Source organism: Barbus barbus, assembly GCF_936440315.1.
Source record: "Barbus barbus genome assembly, chromosome: 18".
NCBI classification, from domain to species: domain Eukaryota; kingdom Metazoa; phylum Chordata; class Actinopteri; order Cypriniformes; family Cyprinidae; genus Barbus; species Barbus barbus.
The window spans coordinates 29968238-29986796 of record NC_136746.1 but is presented as its reverse complement, the minus strand read 5'-3'; the positions used below and the strand labels follow the sequence as shown (position 1 = coordinate 29986796).

Genomic DNA, 18559 nt, shown 5'->3' with positions numbered 1-18559 from the left:
ACAGATAGAGATATAGATAGACAGATGTATATAGACAGACAGACAGACAGAGATATAGATAGACAGATGTATACAGTCAGACAGACAGACAGAGATATAGATAGACAGATGTATACAGTCAGACAGACAGACAGAGATATAGATAGACAGATGTATACAGACAGACAGAGATATAGATAGACAGATGTATACAGTCAGACAGACAGATAGAGATATATTTTAGTGACAAATAAAATTTGAATTTGAATTTGAAATTTGATATAGATAGACAGATGTATATAGACAGACAGAGATATAGATAGACAGATGTATATAGACAGACAGAGATATAGATAGATGTATATAGTCAGACAGACAGATAGAGATATAGATAGACAGATGTATACAGTCAGACAGACAGATAGAGATATAGATAGACAGATGTATATAGACAGACAGAGATATAGATAGATGTATATAGTCAGACAGACAGATAGAGATATAGATAGACAGATGTATACAGTCAGACAGACAGATAGAGATATAGATAGACAGATGTATATAGACAGACAGAGATATAGATAGCCACTAAAGATGAATTTATGATTAAAATCTCTAATGCAGATGTTTATTTGTGTGTGTGTTCTGCTTTTAATTTAGTCAAACCACGCAATACACATTATAATTCGTAAGAATGATCAGCATTAATTCCAACAAAATAAATCAACATTTGCCAGGATCTTTCCAGCGTTTGCTATCGCTCTCAGCATATAGACTTTAGCTCAGAGCTTTAGCCTGAATTTCATTAGAAAAGTCAACAACAGAAAACTGTCAGACATAATGCTGTACATGATTTCCCATCTTCAGCTGGCAGTGACACGCTCTGATATATCAGAGGTCATCAGTCCAGTATTAAATCAGGGTCGTCTTCATAATGACTGAGCCTGTTATTTCAGGAAATGGCCGGAGGAAGTGGGCTTCCAGACGGTGATGTCACAGCGGATGCATAGGTGACCTTTTTACACCCGTCCCAACTCAAAACAGCAGCTCCAGCCCAGTGTGTGTTCCTCTTTGTCTCTGAATAGCATCGTTATTTACAGCCACAATTAGGCTGATGAGAACTGGCTCGGTTTGTAGGACACCCCATCATTACCAGTAACTCGTTACACAATAGCAGCTCATTTAATGCTTTATTTTACCTCTCCCAAAGGAACGCTTTATTGTCCTCTTGCTCATCGTTTGCTCCTTCAGCTTAGAAAACATCATGCATGAACTTCTGGAATTATCCACTGAAGGAATACAGGGGAGGTTTAGAAATGTTTGAGTTCATATTAAGACTTTTGGGAGATTGAGATCTTTACTGAAACTTAAGAGAAACATCTGAGAAGCAGAAGACTTTAAACTCCACTTGTTCTCCATTTAATCTTATTGCTACTATATCTAAGAGTTGACCATATTTAAAGGAGAGCCAAATTAAAACACAATTTTTAAAAATGTTTTTGAAGGAAGTCTCTTCTGCTCACGAGGGGTCAAAAACAGTATAAATCGTGACATATTATAACAATATACACAAAAATGTGTGTTAAACTGTAATTTATGTCTGTGATGCGCTGCTGTATTTTCAGCATCATTACTCCAGTCTTCAGTGTCACATGATCTTCAGAAATCATTCCCTTAATTTAAGAACAAAAATACATTTGAACTTTTGTCAGTCAATAATTACAATATGAGATGATAATACTGTTAATCAGCCCATTATGAGACATTTAACAATAAATGTCTATAATGCAGACGATGGAAAAAGTTATCTTATCTGAAAATTGTTCTCATAATTTTACCTTCTTAAAAACAGTTTTAAAGTGTGCAGTTGTTATTTCGTAATGTGTTTCCATGACCAATCATTTTACAGAACAGAATCACTGAAGGAGCCAATCAGATTTCGTCTGGCTCTTGATGCCCCGCCCCCTCTGTGAGCTTAATTTCCTCCAGTTTTCTCTCTTGTGTTTTGTAATGTTTGACAGGTCTTGACGCTCTACAGAAGCACATCTAGAGTCGCTGTGAACTCTGAACATCTTTCCCAGCAGATAGTTTAAATATGTAGTGCTTTCTCAACATGACGTGCTGTTTTAGAGAAATCATCCCCTCAGAAGTGTCATTAAAACACTGCTGGATGCTCACTAATGAGAGGTGTTCAGCTCTGCTCTCCACAGCGTCTGCTGTTTGTTAGTTTCAGTTAATCCACTCGTTCACGCCATAATCGCCTTCCTCCTGTGGGACGTTCTGGAAGAAGCTATTACTAGAGGAATAAGGGATATAAATCTACACATTAGTGTCGTGTGCGAGTCGTGTGCTGCCACCTTTAGGTCAGGATGAATGGATTCTCCTGTAGAAATATTAGGTGTGACTGGTGAAGTTTGTCAGGAGTTTAACTCTCTACAAAGCCCATAAAGTCAGTGCAGACACAAGGAAAACGGGCTTTAATTTGAGAAGCTTTACAGCAGTAATCGACTGACCCTGTGGGTCATGGCAGCTAGAGACACATAACACAAAGCTGAGTCTCTTAAGAATTTCTCCTGTTTATTATCAGTTAAAGAAATTAAAGGAACACTAATAAGCAAATAATTTGAACTCCCTGGCCGATGGCACTTTTAAGGCCTTAAATTCTTATGAAAGATGGCATGCGAACTCTTTTCCTTAAAGCTCTGGAAACAAGTGGGATGAACGGAAAAGTTTAATGGCGCCGAACAGAAGTGTTTCTAAACGTAGCGTTTGACTGGAGACACACACCATTAGAGCCGGACAGAAGCCATTCATCAGCAGTAATGACCGTCACACTTGAGCCTTAAATATTGCACATTAACCATATTTAATCAATCAGGAAGCCCAGAGAACTGTGATTTATAACCAGATGAGTGATTTGAAATGCATAGTAAGGGTATTTTGTTCTTGAACAGCTCCTGAAACATTCAGTTGTTGCTCGTGGCTTTACAAACAAACACACAGTACAGAAGAAGCATCCGATCTTCCAAGAAAGATGGCTTATGAAAGGTCAGAATGTCTTGACATTTTTCCTATGCGGTTCTGACGGACTGCAGATGTCTTGTGTTAGACTCCGTCCTCCTTCAGATTCCTGTCACTCCCTTCAGACACGGGAAACACAGGGACACAATTTCAGGAAGTTTGTTTTGGCCTTAGAGGAAAGTCAGGAGTCACAATTTGATACCGCGTCATGTATTTTTAGTGCACTTGGTCTGAGACAGTCGGTCAGAGTTGAACGCATTCAGCTTTGTATAGAAGTCTTTTTGAGGGTTTTGAGGGTCCACAACAACAGGCTGACATGCATGCAAGGTCAAAAAACACTTTCATTGTCTTATAATATGCATTTATTTGTACTTGCTCAACGACTCCCAAACGATTCACTCAACGATTAATTTTTCCAAACCCCTCGTTTGAGTTACGCTAATCTGCAGTGATTGGTCTATTTCATTTAAAGCAGCGTTTGTGAGCAGTGCTGCTTTGTGTACAGCGTTACCGGGGAAACGGCTATTTTTAATGCTCCAAAAGCGGCACCTAGTGGCAAAAAATGAATTTGCATTTTCATTCAGACCAATGCGAAAAAACCAACAAGTAGGGCCGTCACGTGAAGGAATTTCCCTTGGGGTAATAGCAAGGGCGCAATAACAATATGCGGTATTACCGTGCACATGTAGAGATATATATATCGTAAAAGATAAGATGTATATATCGTAACACATACACACACAGATTATATAATTATAATACATATATAATCTGTGTGTGTATTTGTTACGATGCAACGAGGTGAGGAAGTGAAGTAAACAGAAGAGAATGACAAAATAACGGTCCACATAACAAAACAGAAACCTGACAATAAAATCGTTAGTCTATTGTTAGCCATATATATATATATATATATATATATATATATATATATATATATATATATATATATATATATATATATACACAAACACGTTCAAAAGCGCTGATTCATTCAAAGAGAGATGTAATGAAACACGCTGTTGAAATCATTTTAACTTTGTTCGCCACTCTTAAAGGCTCAGCTGACCAGCAATGCGTCGATAAGAAAACCGATTTCGCTTTCCTTGGACATGACAACCTGTTTTCACAAATATACATGACTCGGCCTGAAGGACAGAGACCGGTAATCGCACGCGGCCAGTCTCTCTCTCTCTCTCTCTCTCTCTCAAGTCTGTTTAGGCTTGTTAAGTGCAAATTTACTGAGTCTCTGTACAAATCAACATGGTACACATTGTTGTCATTACTAATATTCACTATACATGCACAAGTGTAAAACGTAACCTTACGAAAAATAAAACACGGAAATATTGTGGTTGCTGTGGTTGTTCCTCTGCGGTTATGCTCGTCTATAGCGCGGTATCTCAATATCGCGGTTATCGCGACAGACCTACCAACAAGTGGACGGGGAGTATGCTAAAGTTTCATGTTGATGTCACCATGAAACGGCTTGGGATTCGTTTTACAAACGACTCGTTTCAATGATTCAGAGTCGACTCTTTCTTTTGAGAGACTAACTTTATACAAGGTGCTCTTTCAGATTTAAAACTTTGCAGGATGTTTTCATTCACTTAGAGCTGAGTTACACACTGCATGAAAGCTCATTCTCAAAAATACATAATAGGGGCACTTTAAAAAAAATCTAAGTGCAACTGTTTTTCTCACAATTCTGACTTTTTTTCCAGTTTTGAGGAAAAAAATGTCAGAATTGTGATTTAAAAAAAAAATTGCAGGTAAACAGTCAGAAAAGTCACATTTGCCATTTATATTTTTTTTTATTCCAAAACAAAGTCAGAATTGTGAGATATTAACTTAGAATTGCAAGAAAAACAGTGGCAATTAGCTTTTTATTTATTTATTGCGGTAAAAACAAGTTTCCATATAGGTTGGTATGTTTCTGTATGTTTGGATTTCATAACTTGCTAGTTATAGATCAAATATCTTTCTCCTTAACAGTATTTTTTTATCTGTTGTATACTACTTATGAATTCATTCAATTAAATTAAAAAAAGTTTGCGTTGGTAAGATTTTTTTTTATTTAATGTTTTTGAAAAGTCTCTTCTGCTCAGCGAGGCTGCATTTATTTGATCAAAAATACAGTAAAATTGTGAAATACTATTACAATTTAAAACAGCTGTTTTATATGTGAATATGTGTTATACTGTAATTTATTTTTGTGATCTGCAGCTGTATTTTCAGCATCATTACTCCAGTCTTCAGTGTCACATGATCTTCAGAAATCATAATAATATACTGATTTATGATCAAGAAACATTTCTGATTATTATCAATGTTGAACACAGTTGTGCTGCACAATATTTTTGTGGAAACTGTGATGCGTTTTATTTTTCAGGATTCACAGATGAATAGAAAGTTCAAAAGAACAGCATTTATTTGAGATAGATCTCTCTTCTCTTCTCTGTCTCTGTCTGTCTTCAGGGATCTCAGCAGTAATCTCATTAGCAGAATTGCCCCCGGAGCGTTTCATGGCCTGACCGCTCTGAGGAGACTGTAAGTATGATTATGACCTTGGAAATGTGCACGAAAACCCAATCGGCATGTTTTCTAGATGCTGCAATTCCTCTAGAAATGTTTGATGAACATACAGCAGACGCTTTCAGTTTAGAATTTTTTTCGAAATGAACTCAAATGATTTTTAATTCTATAAAAAGTCAAATGACACTGTACCGCAAACCAACTCTTTACGGTAATTTAGGACTTTTTAACTCCTTTAAGACTGTGTTTACGAGGTCACTCACCAAAAACGGACATCATTATTTTTTTCCAGTAGGCCTAAATTTTACCGCAGAACCAGAAATGTAGCTGTCACCAGATCCAGAAGCACCACAGAATAGCGAAATGAAAAAAGTGTTTTTAATCATTCAGTGTTTCTAAACTTCTACGTTGGATCCCCAGTCTTGAATATTAGCTCACATCTTTATGCGGCGTCCTTGAGAATGAGAGCTGCAGCCGGTCTGAGGTTCATTCTGCAGTGAAGAGGCTTTCAGCATCTCGCCGTACAGACGCAGGAGCCATGCAGACGTTTAATGTGACACTGATTACTGGAATTGAGCAGCTGATTGTGGATGTGCGTGTGCCAGCCTGCTGGACGCGTATAATTTAAGCGGCAGGTCTCAGCACTAATTTAAGAGTTCCCAACCCATGATTACAGCACTGAACCGAACCGAACCGCTCCCACCGCACCGCAGCAGTGCATGTTTCTCATTACAACACACACACACACACACACACACACCCATTCACTCACACACACACACACACACCCATTCACTCACACACACCCATTCACTCACACACACACACACACACACACACACCCATTCACTCACTCACTCACACACACACACACACACACACACACATGCTTGTTTTTCTGAATTGTGGGGACATTCCATATAGGCGTAATGGTTTTTATACTGTACAAAGTGTATTTTCTATTGCCCTACACCTAAACCTACCCCTTACAGAAAACTTTGTGCATTTTTACTTTCTCAAAAAAACTCACTCTGTATGATTTATAAGCCTTTTGAAAAAATGGGGACATGGGGCAATATCCTCATGAGTCACCTTCTCCTTGTAATACCCATGTCATTATACAAGTTTGTGTCATATGTCACACACACACACACACTCTCTCACACACACACACACACACTCACTCACTCGCGCGCGCACACACACACACACACACACACACACACACACACACACACACACACTCACTCGCGCACGCACACACACTCACTCACTCACTCACTCGCGCACACACACACACACACTCGCGAGCACGCACACACACACACGATGCCAGGGACATTGCGCTTCACGCCGGTTCTTGAGTGGATGGTTTGTTTGGAGGTTCAGTGCTGCGGTTGGCGAACGCTCTTTTATAGGCTGGTTGTGGCTTCAGTCTGAATGAGGAGTAATTGGAGAGTTACTAAGATTAAAGCACTTAACCCTTAGTTTCCTCAAGGGTCTCGTTACCACAATATACGGCTCTGAACGGTGAAATGCGCCTGGTAAAAAGTAACCGGTTCATTTATGGATGCCAGTCCAGCAGAAACAGGGTTGATCTTTCATTGTTCGAGTGATTTAATGTCTCAGATGCTTCTCTTGTTAATTCAACAGGAGAAATAAAAATAAACAGAAGTTGATAGTTCATTAAATCAGATCAAATAATAAAAATGGCAAAAGCACATGAAATTACTAGAACTTAAATTGCTAAACAATGTTATTTTAGTATCATATGAGATGCTATTATAGTTAATGTTTTAAGTTGGATTTTATTTTCTGTTTTCACTTTCATTTTATTTAATGTTTTAGTAATTCAGGAGTTTTTGGCAGCTGATGCTCACACATTCACACACATCTTCACTTACTGTATATATAGATATAAAATTAAAGTGAAAACAGAAAACCAAATTCAAAATATTAAAATCTATAATCAAACTACAATTTAAGTTCTACTAATTTTAAATATTTTATTTATTTTAAATAGCTTTAATTTAAGTTTTAGTACTTCAACATACTGTAAACTTATTGAGTTGCCAAGGCAACATTTCTAATTTCTGTTTAAGATTTTAATCTAATATTAATCTAACAGTAGTGAGTCATCGGAGTAAATTATTCAGTCACGTGACAGTCAGGAATAAGTGTTTTTATATCAAATGCTAAAGAATTTTTTTTTTTTTTTTCTAACTAGTTTGAAGGTTTTGGTGTTTGATGTCAGATAATTTATCTCAGCTGACAGACTGTGTGTGTGTGTGCATGTGTGTGTGTGTGTGTGCATGTGTGTGTTTCCTCAGGGATCTTTCCAACAACAGGATTGGCTGTTTCTCTGCTGATATGTTTCTTGACCTTGGCCGTCTCTCCAAACTGTGAGTCTCTGTGTTTATATATCTTTATTAAGCACAGGGAACTGTTTATCACTAACAACTCATGTTCTAGCTGTGTTTTAATGCTATGAGTTTTGAATTGTGGGATAGGTTTGTGTGTAACGTCTGTGTGTCTTTCAGGAATTTGTCTGGGAATATCTTTTCCACGCTGCCGGAGGGTTTGTTCACACACGTCCCTTCTCTCAGAGCGCTGTAAGATCTCTACTGTTTTCTACTGTTTAAATGGGTTATAATATGAGGAACACTGTTCTGTGAAAAACTACTGTATATCAGAGCTCAAAACTTACTTTCCAGTCCAAAACGAGCATTTATTGAAGCTAAACTGCAAAAATGATCTATGCAACTTTATGATGTCACATGAATGAATTGGTTCACACAAGCACACATATAAGGTAGAATAAGTGTTTAAAACACACGAGCATGTGACTCAAGCGGACGGAGCATATATGGGCCATTCTACACAATTGGTCCAAAGTCAGAGTTGGAAACGTCTTGAAAAAAAAATATTTTTCCCAAAAATTTGTATGCATGCAAATTGTGTAATATCCAGCATGTTTGTGATTATTCAGATGTTGTTCTCCTGCAGTAGCGTCTGGATGATATGAGTGAATGTGCTGTGTGTTCTCAGGCACGTGGGCACAGACTATCTGTTCTGTGATTGTCAGCTGCGCTGGTTGTTGTCGTGGATCAGATCTCAGGCGGTGCGTGTGGGGAATGAATCCGTATGCGTGTATCCGACTCGTCTTCATGGACTGGAGCTGCGCAGCCTTCAGGAGCAGCAGCTCACCTGCGGTAAGACTTCACTGATGTTCACCAGCCCTCATGGAAAAACATTAAACAAATATCTGTTTTATTATCTCCAGGGATCAAAAAAAGGAGAGAATTCAGTAAGAATGAATGATTTCCACTGATGACGCTGTGTTTGCATGTGTTGTTTGTGTATCCAATTCACTCAAATTCATAAAATGAAATCAGGATATGCACAAACACAATACACCTAATTTGCATAGCAGGAGTTTGCATTGAAAAATGGACCAAAATGTAACTTTTTAAAATCGTTTTCCCCGTTAAGGTGCTGCAAATGCTGCATGCATCTACTCTGAAGTGAAAATAAATGTTAATAAAACAGCCTTGCTTATAAAGAATGAATAAAAAAAATGGTTAAAAGTTATTTGAATTTTACTGTTGCAGTACTGCTACTGTTTAGAATAAAATACTATTATTGCACAAACACCACCCCGTAAAAATGTATTTAATAGAACAAGTTTTGCACACTGATGACATTATATTGGCATGTGTTGTGTGCATTATTTTAGCGTGCAATGCACTAAAGGATTTTTTTTTATTTTGCTATTGCAACCCTTTATTTTTTCCCACATTTTGCATTATTACAATTAAAAAATATATATTATTGCTCAAACATGCACACATTTTGAGTGAGAATATATTCAGTAATAATGAATAATACCCACTGATGAATTTGTATCTGCATGTGTTGTATGCATTTTTTTTTTTAGCATGCAATTCACTCAAATTCAGTAAAGGGATTCAGAAAATCAGGTGACATACAAACACATCAACATTTAAAGAGTTAAAGTGTTGCAAATACTACACGCATCTCCTGAAAGTGAAAATAAGTGTAAATAGAACAGCCTTGTTTTCATAGAATGCACATTTATTTATTTATAAATTAAATTAAATAATAAAAAAAAATATTTTACTTTTGCAAACCTTAATTTTTTTGGAATAAAAAAAACATTATTATTGCACGAACACGGCCACATTTTTTGTCAAACCTGTTCAATTCATAATAAGCCTCATTTGCATAGTTGCATTTGCATTGATGAATAGAAAAAAAAATGTTTTAGGGTCTTTTTGGATGAGCCTTGTGCACAGTCATTGTAAAATATATCACCAAATGCACACTAGCTGTAGATACATGTAAATATTTCTATAAAACACACACAGATGTTTTATCATATTGCTGTAGCTGCAGTTCTGTGCCTTGCATTCAGTGTGCCGGCTCTTAAAGGGATAGTTCACCCAAAAATGAAAATTCTGTCATCATTTACTCTCCCTCAAGTAGTTCCAAACCTGTATGTATGTCTTTGTTCTGCTGAACACAAAGGAAGATATTCTGAAATATGTGGGAATCAGAGCAGTTCTGGGGCACCATTGACTTCCATAGTATTTTTTTCCTGCTGTGGAATCAATGGTGCCCCAGATCAGCCTGGTTACAAACTTTCTTCAGAATATCTTCCTTTGTGTTCAGCAGAACAAAGACATACATACAGGTTTGGACAGAAATACATTACAGTTCTGTATCTCACGGCCTCTGGTGGCTTATTGCTTTATATAATGTCAGCAGAAGAAGTCATAATGCTGTAAAGTGCTCGTGTGGTTTGTGTATGTTATACAGCAGTGAACAGGCAGAGTGATTTGTTGCACAGCTGGATCGTCTTTTATAGCATTACAGTGGTTATTTTCACAGCTTTAACTTCAGTAGCTCACTTAAACGCACTCCTCCAGCGGATACACCGTCCTGAGGCTCTGCTCAATGACGTTTGGGAGTCATTACTGCATGTTTGTGTGTTCGGATGAACTGTGTGTGAAGTATTGTCTGAAACATCAGATCACTAACACAACTTACACTGGCGGTGTACATATGATGATCATTGAGCTCTGTTCCAAAACCTAGTGAGTGCCCTACAGTCTACATAGACAGCAGCCTTAAAAGACTGTGATTAGGCAGCAGATATTGCTTTATATATTAAGAGTGCAGGAAACTGCTGATTCTTGTAGAGTGCTAAAAACACTATTCAAAAGTCAAAACGCTTCTGTGCTTGCATGCGAAGCGCAGAGAAGTAGGATTCATTCTAGTGAATCAGTTCATTCAGATGATTCGGTTCAGTGAACTGGTTTAAACAAAGATTAGTTTGCGTTTGATCAGTTCTGTTTAGTGCATATGAATCTGGTCAAGTGTAATGCCGCCACATTTATTGTTTCTGTGCCTCTTAAATACTGCTGATCACAACAATCATGTATATTATCTAGTAGTTTTAGATATTTATATGCAAATAGCTATTTTGACTTGATTTAATTTGATGTTTTCATTGTAATTGTAGTTTCATTTAGTAATTTTAGTTTTATTAATTGTCATTTTTGTTGGTCTTAATTTTATATATACATTTAAATTTTTGTTTTAGTTTAATTTTGTATTTTTTGTTATTTGTTTGTTTTGTCATTTTTGTGCTTTTAGCTTTTAATATTTTGTTAAAAAACATTAAAATATTTCATTAATTTTTATTTTAGTTGTAATTTTAATATCTTTTGTATTAAAACTTACTTATTTTAGTTAGTTGTGAAGTTTTTCATTGAATATTTGTTATTTTATGTCAAGTAATGAAAGTAATTGTTGCTATTTTCAGTTGATAAGAATGCACCAGTCTTAGACCGGTTCTCTGGTTCTTCTGCACACTTTTGTCTGCTGTGTTTGTTGTCCTCTGCTGTGTGCTGATGAGCAGAAGCCGGTCGTAATGACACATGACTGTCTTTATTAGCCGCCGAGCTCATCCGGTGGGATCCCACGCTCGTCTCTTGTCTTTTATCATGCATCTCTCTGGAGCGCTGCTGTAATGATATATTCGCGGCCCCGGGGCCCACTGGTTCATTTACCAGGGGCCTGAACCGTCCTCACGTGCTTTCATTAGACAGAGAACGTCTGAAGAAGATATGAAAGATGTACAGAAGTCCGAGGGGGACACGCCGGTTAAATATACTGCATGCATCTCCTCTGGAGTGGAAAAATAATCATATAAAACAGCCATGTTAATATATGCAAAAAAAATTTTTTGTGTAAGTTATAATAATAATAATAATAATAATAATAATAGATAAAAGCAATTTATTTATTTTCATTTTACTGTTGAAAACTTTTTTTTTAAAATCTGAATTAACATGAGCTCATTAAAGCTGCATACATATTTATTATCAAAGAAATGCTGTTGAAATTATGGCTTTTTTCATTTTTATTTTCATTTAGAATTTTTATTTTAAAATTATTTTCTTTTTCAGTTTTTGGTTTAGTTTTGGTAAGTTATGTGCTTTTGTCATTTTTATTATGCTAAAAATGCTGCAAATACTTCATGCATTTCCTCTGAAATGGAAAAGAAAAATGTTAATAGACCAGCCTTGTTTATATAGAATGCAGAAAGATTGTTTTTTAATAAATTACATAATATAATAATAAAAGCAATTTATTCATTTTCATTTTAATGTTACGTTAAACATTTTTTTTTTCATCTCATTAAAGCTACTTTTAAATATTACAAAATAAATGTTGAAATGCTAGTTTTTTTTATTTATTAGTTATTTTTAATTTTATTTTCATTTCCAGCTTTAATTTTCGATTTAGTCTTTTTTGCACTTTTGTTATTTTTATATTATTTTTTTGTAAATGAATAAAAAACAAAGAAAAAAAGAAAAAAGCTTTTTTTTTTTATTATGTGCATATGTTGGAAAATACAGTTTTTAGGGTAGCTTCACCAGTCCAGTGTTATTTTAATATTATTTAAAAAAAAAATCTTCCATACAAAATATTCTTTACTGTCTTTATGAATCTTTTTTTTTTCACTTTTAAGTTTTCAAAAAAGTACTTTTTAAAACCCCTTTGAGGATATTTCTGTATGGGGTTTCGTCAGATTTCACAAACTTCTTCAAATCATAACCTCTATGTAACCCACACATTAAATTTAATTTGGGTCTCATTTCAAAAGTCAAGAAATGAGCCAGACTGTGTCATACAAGATATCTGGAGAAAAGCAGCATCTAATTGACTTTTGATCTGCGTCCGTCTGACTGAGGGGTCGCCGGTGACCCAGGCTTGAGTCGTGAGTTTAACAGGACAGGAGGCAGCGGCGTGTGAACGTGAGCTCGTTACAGAGTTAGTTGTGGAGCAGCAGGAGTGTTTAATCTGATCAGAGAGCGCTGGCCGTCCGTCTGAGGAGATGCTGTAAGATCCAGTGTCCGAGGGAAACCTGCGGGACACACAACGCCTGAGGCACAAAGACCAAACACAAACTTTACTAATATACATCTGACTATAATGTGTCCCTGTGTGAAGCTTTGGAGATAGTTATATGGTCATCTCATTATTATTGTTGTATATTATTCATCAAAGCTTGTTAATTGCTTAGAATTTGGTTGGCAAATAAAGATACAACATATCCATGGAGTTTTTTTGAAAATCGTTAGTTTAAATGTACTGAATGAATGTGTATGCAAAGTTTATCTATAGTCCTGTAACAGTTTCTAAAAACTTCTTCAGAGTAGGACTAATGAATTGATAAAAGTACACTTTATTTATATGTAGTCTCTTAATTTATACTGCATGTTAATATGAGCTCATTAAAGCTGCATGTATAATTATTACAAAATAAATGTGTAAAATAAGTCCGGGTAGTTATGATTTTATGAAGGTTTATGGAACTTAATGTGACACAGTTTTAAGACGAGTAACACTAAATGGTATTTTCAGTGAGTGTTTTACACCATGAAAAACCTGATTAGTCCCCCCCCCCCCCACCCTTTTTTGCCATTTATTAGTTAAATATTTCCTTGATTGAATTACATTTTTATAGAAAAAAAATTATAAATAATTTCAGGTGGAGTTTAATTTGTCACACTGTTCAAAAACTACATAATTTCCACAGTATCTGTTCTCCATGGTTGTGTGCGTGTTTCAGACGGTTCAGATACTTATGGTTATGAGTTTATGAAAGATTATGTAACTTGATGAGTTTTAGGATTAGGAACACTAAATAGGATTTTTAATGTAAATATGAGTGGGGTTTCTCTAGACTTTTTGTTGTTGTTGTTTTGTTTTTTTTGGCATTTGTATACTATTAGTTCACTGTAACTTGGTTTAATTAATTAATTTATTTAACTCTTTCCCCGCCAGCGTTTTTGAAAAAAGTTGCAGCCACCGCTAGTGTTTTTGATGATTTTCACTAAAATTTCATGGCCCCAGAATATTTTGTTGTATAATTATCTGAATATGCAATGCATCAAAATAAGGAACAGACCCTCTCCTTTCAAACAAAACCATCCGTTTGCTTGTAGCTTCAAGCATACTTTTTATCAACACTTGAATATAGGTAGGCTTCGTTAAAAAAAGCAATTTTTATCAAATACTACATCTGGATCATATTCAGTAATATTATCAAAGTAAAGATGCAGTAGATGAGTCTCCCAAAGCTTACACAGACCTTTAACACTTTCTGGATTGACATTTCACTCTGAAACATTAGGCAGTTTTCATTTACATGCGGTTTTATCGCAACATTTTTATGCATATACTTATATATGAGATCCCTCGTTTCTGCGGCTTCCTCGTCTGTGTTTTTGATCAGCATTTCTAGACTCATTCAGGAGATGCATAATAGCGCCCCCAAGTGAATAACAGTGAGAATGTGGAAACCTGGAAAATTCTGTGTTTGGCGGGGAAAGAGTTAATGAAAGAGATTGAGTTTGGTTTGTCACTTCATCCCAAAACTATTCCATGTCAACTGCCCATCTGATTTTGCCCCTGTATCTCCATGATCCGTGTTTCAGACGGCCCGCTGGAGCTCCCCGTCCTGCAGCTCATCCCGACCCAGCGGCAGCTGGTGTTTCACGGGGACCGTCTGCCGCTGCAGTGCACCGCCTCGTTCCTCGACCCGACCGTCAGACTGTCCTGGAGCCACGAACAGCGTCCCGTCCACACGCTGGAGGACAGAGGGCTGTACGTGGAGGACAGCATCATTCACGACTGCTGCCTCATTACCAGGTGAGAGTGACATCTTCATAGTGACCCTGCAGCACAAAATCAGTCATCAGTAACACAGGTATATCTGTAGCAATAGCCAACAATACACTGTATGGATCAAAATTATACATTTCTCTTTTATGACAAAAATCATTAGGATATTAAGATCATGTTCCAGGAAGATATTTAGTAAATTTCCTACCGTAAATATATCAAAACTTAATTTCTGATTAGTAATATGCATTGCTAAGAACTTCATTTGAACAACTTTAAAGGAGATTTTCTCAATATTTAGATTTTTGTTGCACCCTCAGATTCCAGATTTTCAAATATTGTCCAATCATAACAAACCATACATCGATGGAAAGATTATTTATTCAGCTAAATCAAAATTTCAAACAATTAACCCTTATGACTGGTTTTGTGGTCCAGGGTCACATATTCTAGACATATATAAAATATTGCAATTTATATTGAAATATTATTGCAATTTAAAATAAGTTTTTTTTTATTTTAATATATTTTAAGATATAATTTATTCCTGTGATCTGCAGCTGTATTTTCAGCGTCATTACTCCAGTCTTCAGTGTCACATGATCTTCAGAAATCATAATAATATACTGATTTATGATCAATGTTGGAAACTGTTTAACTGCTTAATATTTTTTGGGACCTGTGATACTTCTTTCAGGATTCTTTGATAAATTAAAAGTTAAAAAGAACAGTGTTTATTCAAAATGGAAATTTTGTTACAATGTACACTATTCAAAATTTTGGGGTCAGCTAATTTATTTCTATTTAAATTATTTCTTTAATTGTATTACTTTTATTAAGCAAGGATGTGTTAAAGTGATAGTAAAGACTTACTGTATATTGTTAGAAAAGATTTATATTTTAAATAAAAGCTGTTCTTTTTAAACCTTTTTATTCATCAAAGAATCAAAGAAAAAAGTATCACAGTTTCCAAAAAAATATTTTTATATGTTTCAACACTGATAATAAATCAGCATATTACAATGATTTCTGAAGGATCATGTGACACTGAAGACTGCAGTAATAACTGATGAAAATTCAGCGCTACTTCACAGAAATAAATTATATTTTAAAGTATATTCAAATAGGAAACACAATATTTCACAATATTACTGTTTTTTTTCTGTATTTTTGATCGAATAAATACAGCCTTGATGAGTATAAGACACTCCATTTAAAAACATATGTATGTGTGTGTGTGTGTGTATATATACATACAGTGTGGTTATTAGGGTGTTGATGGGTGTATATGAGGTTGCCAGGTGTTTTCTTCCTGTGTGGTGTGCAAGGAGTCCTGTACACTAGTGTTGGTACAGTAATAGTTAAGAATCAGCTATTGGAAATGTGTTTCTATGATGGTTATGGTCTGGTACTTTAGGCATGAAGTGGAAAAATATGATTTCAGCAGTAACCTTTTCATATGAAATAACACGAATCTAAAAATGGGGCATACACACACACACACACACACCTTTTCCTTTACCTCTTGTGATCAGCGCCCTTGATAGTGATCTGAAAGGACATGAGTGAATTGCGCTGGCCGGGTTCCAGCGGCTCCATGCATCCCTGCAGAGGTTTGGCAGAAGAGTGCGAGCAGTCATCTAGAGTTCGGCAGGTTTAGCGCGTTTAACGAAACATATGCTGCATCGTAATTAGGGCGATAATGCGCCACATGCCGACTCTCAAGCACTTGACAGACCACCGTGCCTCTTCCTCCGGCTCTCTCCATTTTCCATCTCTCACACACACACACACACACACACACACACACACACACACAGAGAGTTACGGTGGGAGTGAGTCAGTTTGTGTGAAAGTGAACCATGTGGCGGTTAATTACTTCAACTAGCTCTCACCACACAGTAACGTCTGAGCATAAATATTGATGAAGTGCTGACAGAAATATGTTTCCCAGTGTCAACAAGCAGAATTCTGCGCGGGCTGGAGCGCTGGTGTTTCCTCAACTTCACACCAGCACTAATTTCCCTTCGTTAGTAAACTGGTGTGATTATTAGTATGCAGAGGAGACACTGACTCATTCAGCCATCATATGAATCATCTGCTCTGCAGTCCAGCCTCGTTCTGTTCGCACTAAATTCCCTCTCGGATTTCACTCATAATCTCAGGACTAGCTGAGCGCGTCGTTTCTGAAGTTTGATTAGAAAGTGAGCTGAAGCAGATAGATTAGTTAAACACTACCCTACATACATCCAGTTTCATGCCGTGTTTAAAAGCCTCACTGGATATAAAGTCATTTTAGCTAGAATTACTCCTATAAAATATACTGTATATGGAAGCATTACATTTCAAATGCAGTATGCAAAATATCAATATTATATGAACAATTTGTTTATTTGATTTTTATATTTCCCATAGCCGTTTGTGTGACATCTGCTGCAAAATTGAAAATTCATATTTAATAATTTAATTTGCATTTTGAATTTCCTTCGCTAGAATGAATATTTAAATTAAATAAACAGCTGAATGCATTCTAATTAGCAAAATTAAAATGGAAATGCATTTGTAAAAATGGAGGAATATTTTAAATAGGAATGTTTTAAGATGAGTTTTTTAATGCATTTTCCTTAAATGCATTTACACTCACAATTAAATTGTATTTGTATTGAAATTGTTTTTGCATGCTGCACAATGAATGTATGTAGACTGTTAATGTAATCTGAGTGATTGCATTAACATTCACGTCCTCACCTGCCATGGCCACGTTACACATTATAATGGCACTTTGCATATTACATTTCAAATTGGACTGATCCAGCTTTATGCTTCCATAATCAGATATTCTTTAATATATTCCAGAGGTATTCAGTGTCAAAATTCAAACCACAGCAGAAATGACAGCCACAATTATATGCATTCAAACTAAATATTTAAGATTTATGTATTTGAATTGCATGTCAATTTTCCATGCATTTAGATTATACAGTTTTAACCAATTAATAAGCTTAATTTGATGCATATTTGACAGTCATACATAAATGAAACAGGTCAGATTTCTGCACTAAAAAGTTATGGCGTTGTTTATTTTTAACCATCTGCATTTATTTGATTCGAATGATAATATTTTTTAAATGCATTTATTCAAATTGTTTGAAGTCAGCATAAAATCATTACATTTATCGTAAAAAGTACATGTATAAATATGACTAGCTGTGGAACGAGCAATATTCAATTACTTAAAATGTATGAGATTGATATAAACTGGATTTATTGATGCTAAAAATAAACTTGGTTATTGTGTATTTAAAACGCATTGAGTTTATTAGCTCTGTTACAGAAACCTGACTGACACATATGCATCCCATTAAGCTTAATAGTTTAAAACTGTGTCATCCAAATCCATGGAAATGTATATGCAATCAAATACATAAATCTGTTCCACCCATATGCAAATGTAATATTTGTGCATATATTACATTTCCATGTATAATATATATGGTCATATGAAGGGAAAGCATTAATGAAACCTATTAGAAATTGGAACATTTTTTATATATTAACATATAGATCTATCCCCTAAAAAAATGTATGTGTAATAATTTCATGCACATGTATATTCATCCTAAAACCTATCAATACATGTGGATATTATATGAGTAAATATAAAACATAGACATGTATTTGTAAAATAAATTACTGCGAAAACATTCAGAATTTTGTGTATATGTTGTTTTTATAAAGTGTCATGTATAAATAAAATATAGATATTGTTGACATATATGGCTACATATAATACCATATGAAAAAT

At 35.5% G+C, this 18559-nt stretch overlaps 1 protein-coding gene across 1 annotated transcript in view; it reads left to right on the top strand.

Moving 5' to 3' along the window:
* The window catches only part of adgra1b (adhesion G protein-coupled receptor A1b), a 145866-nt gene that overhangs the window by 31335 nt on the left and 95972 nt on the right, over positions 1–18559 (top strand). The window contains exons 3-7 of the mRNA XM_079440034.1: positions 5479–5550; positions 7866–7937; positions 8076–8147; positions 8584–8747; positions 14568–14781. Coding sequence (XP_079296160.1) covers positions 5479–5550; positions 7866–7937; positions 8076–8147; positions 8584–8747; positions 14568–14781 — 594 coding nt within the window. The remainder of the gene's footprint in view (positions 1–5478; positions 5551–7865; positions 7938–8075; positions 8148–8583; positions 8748–14567; positions 14782–18559) is intronic.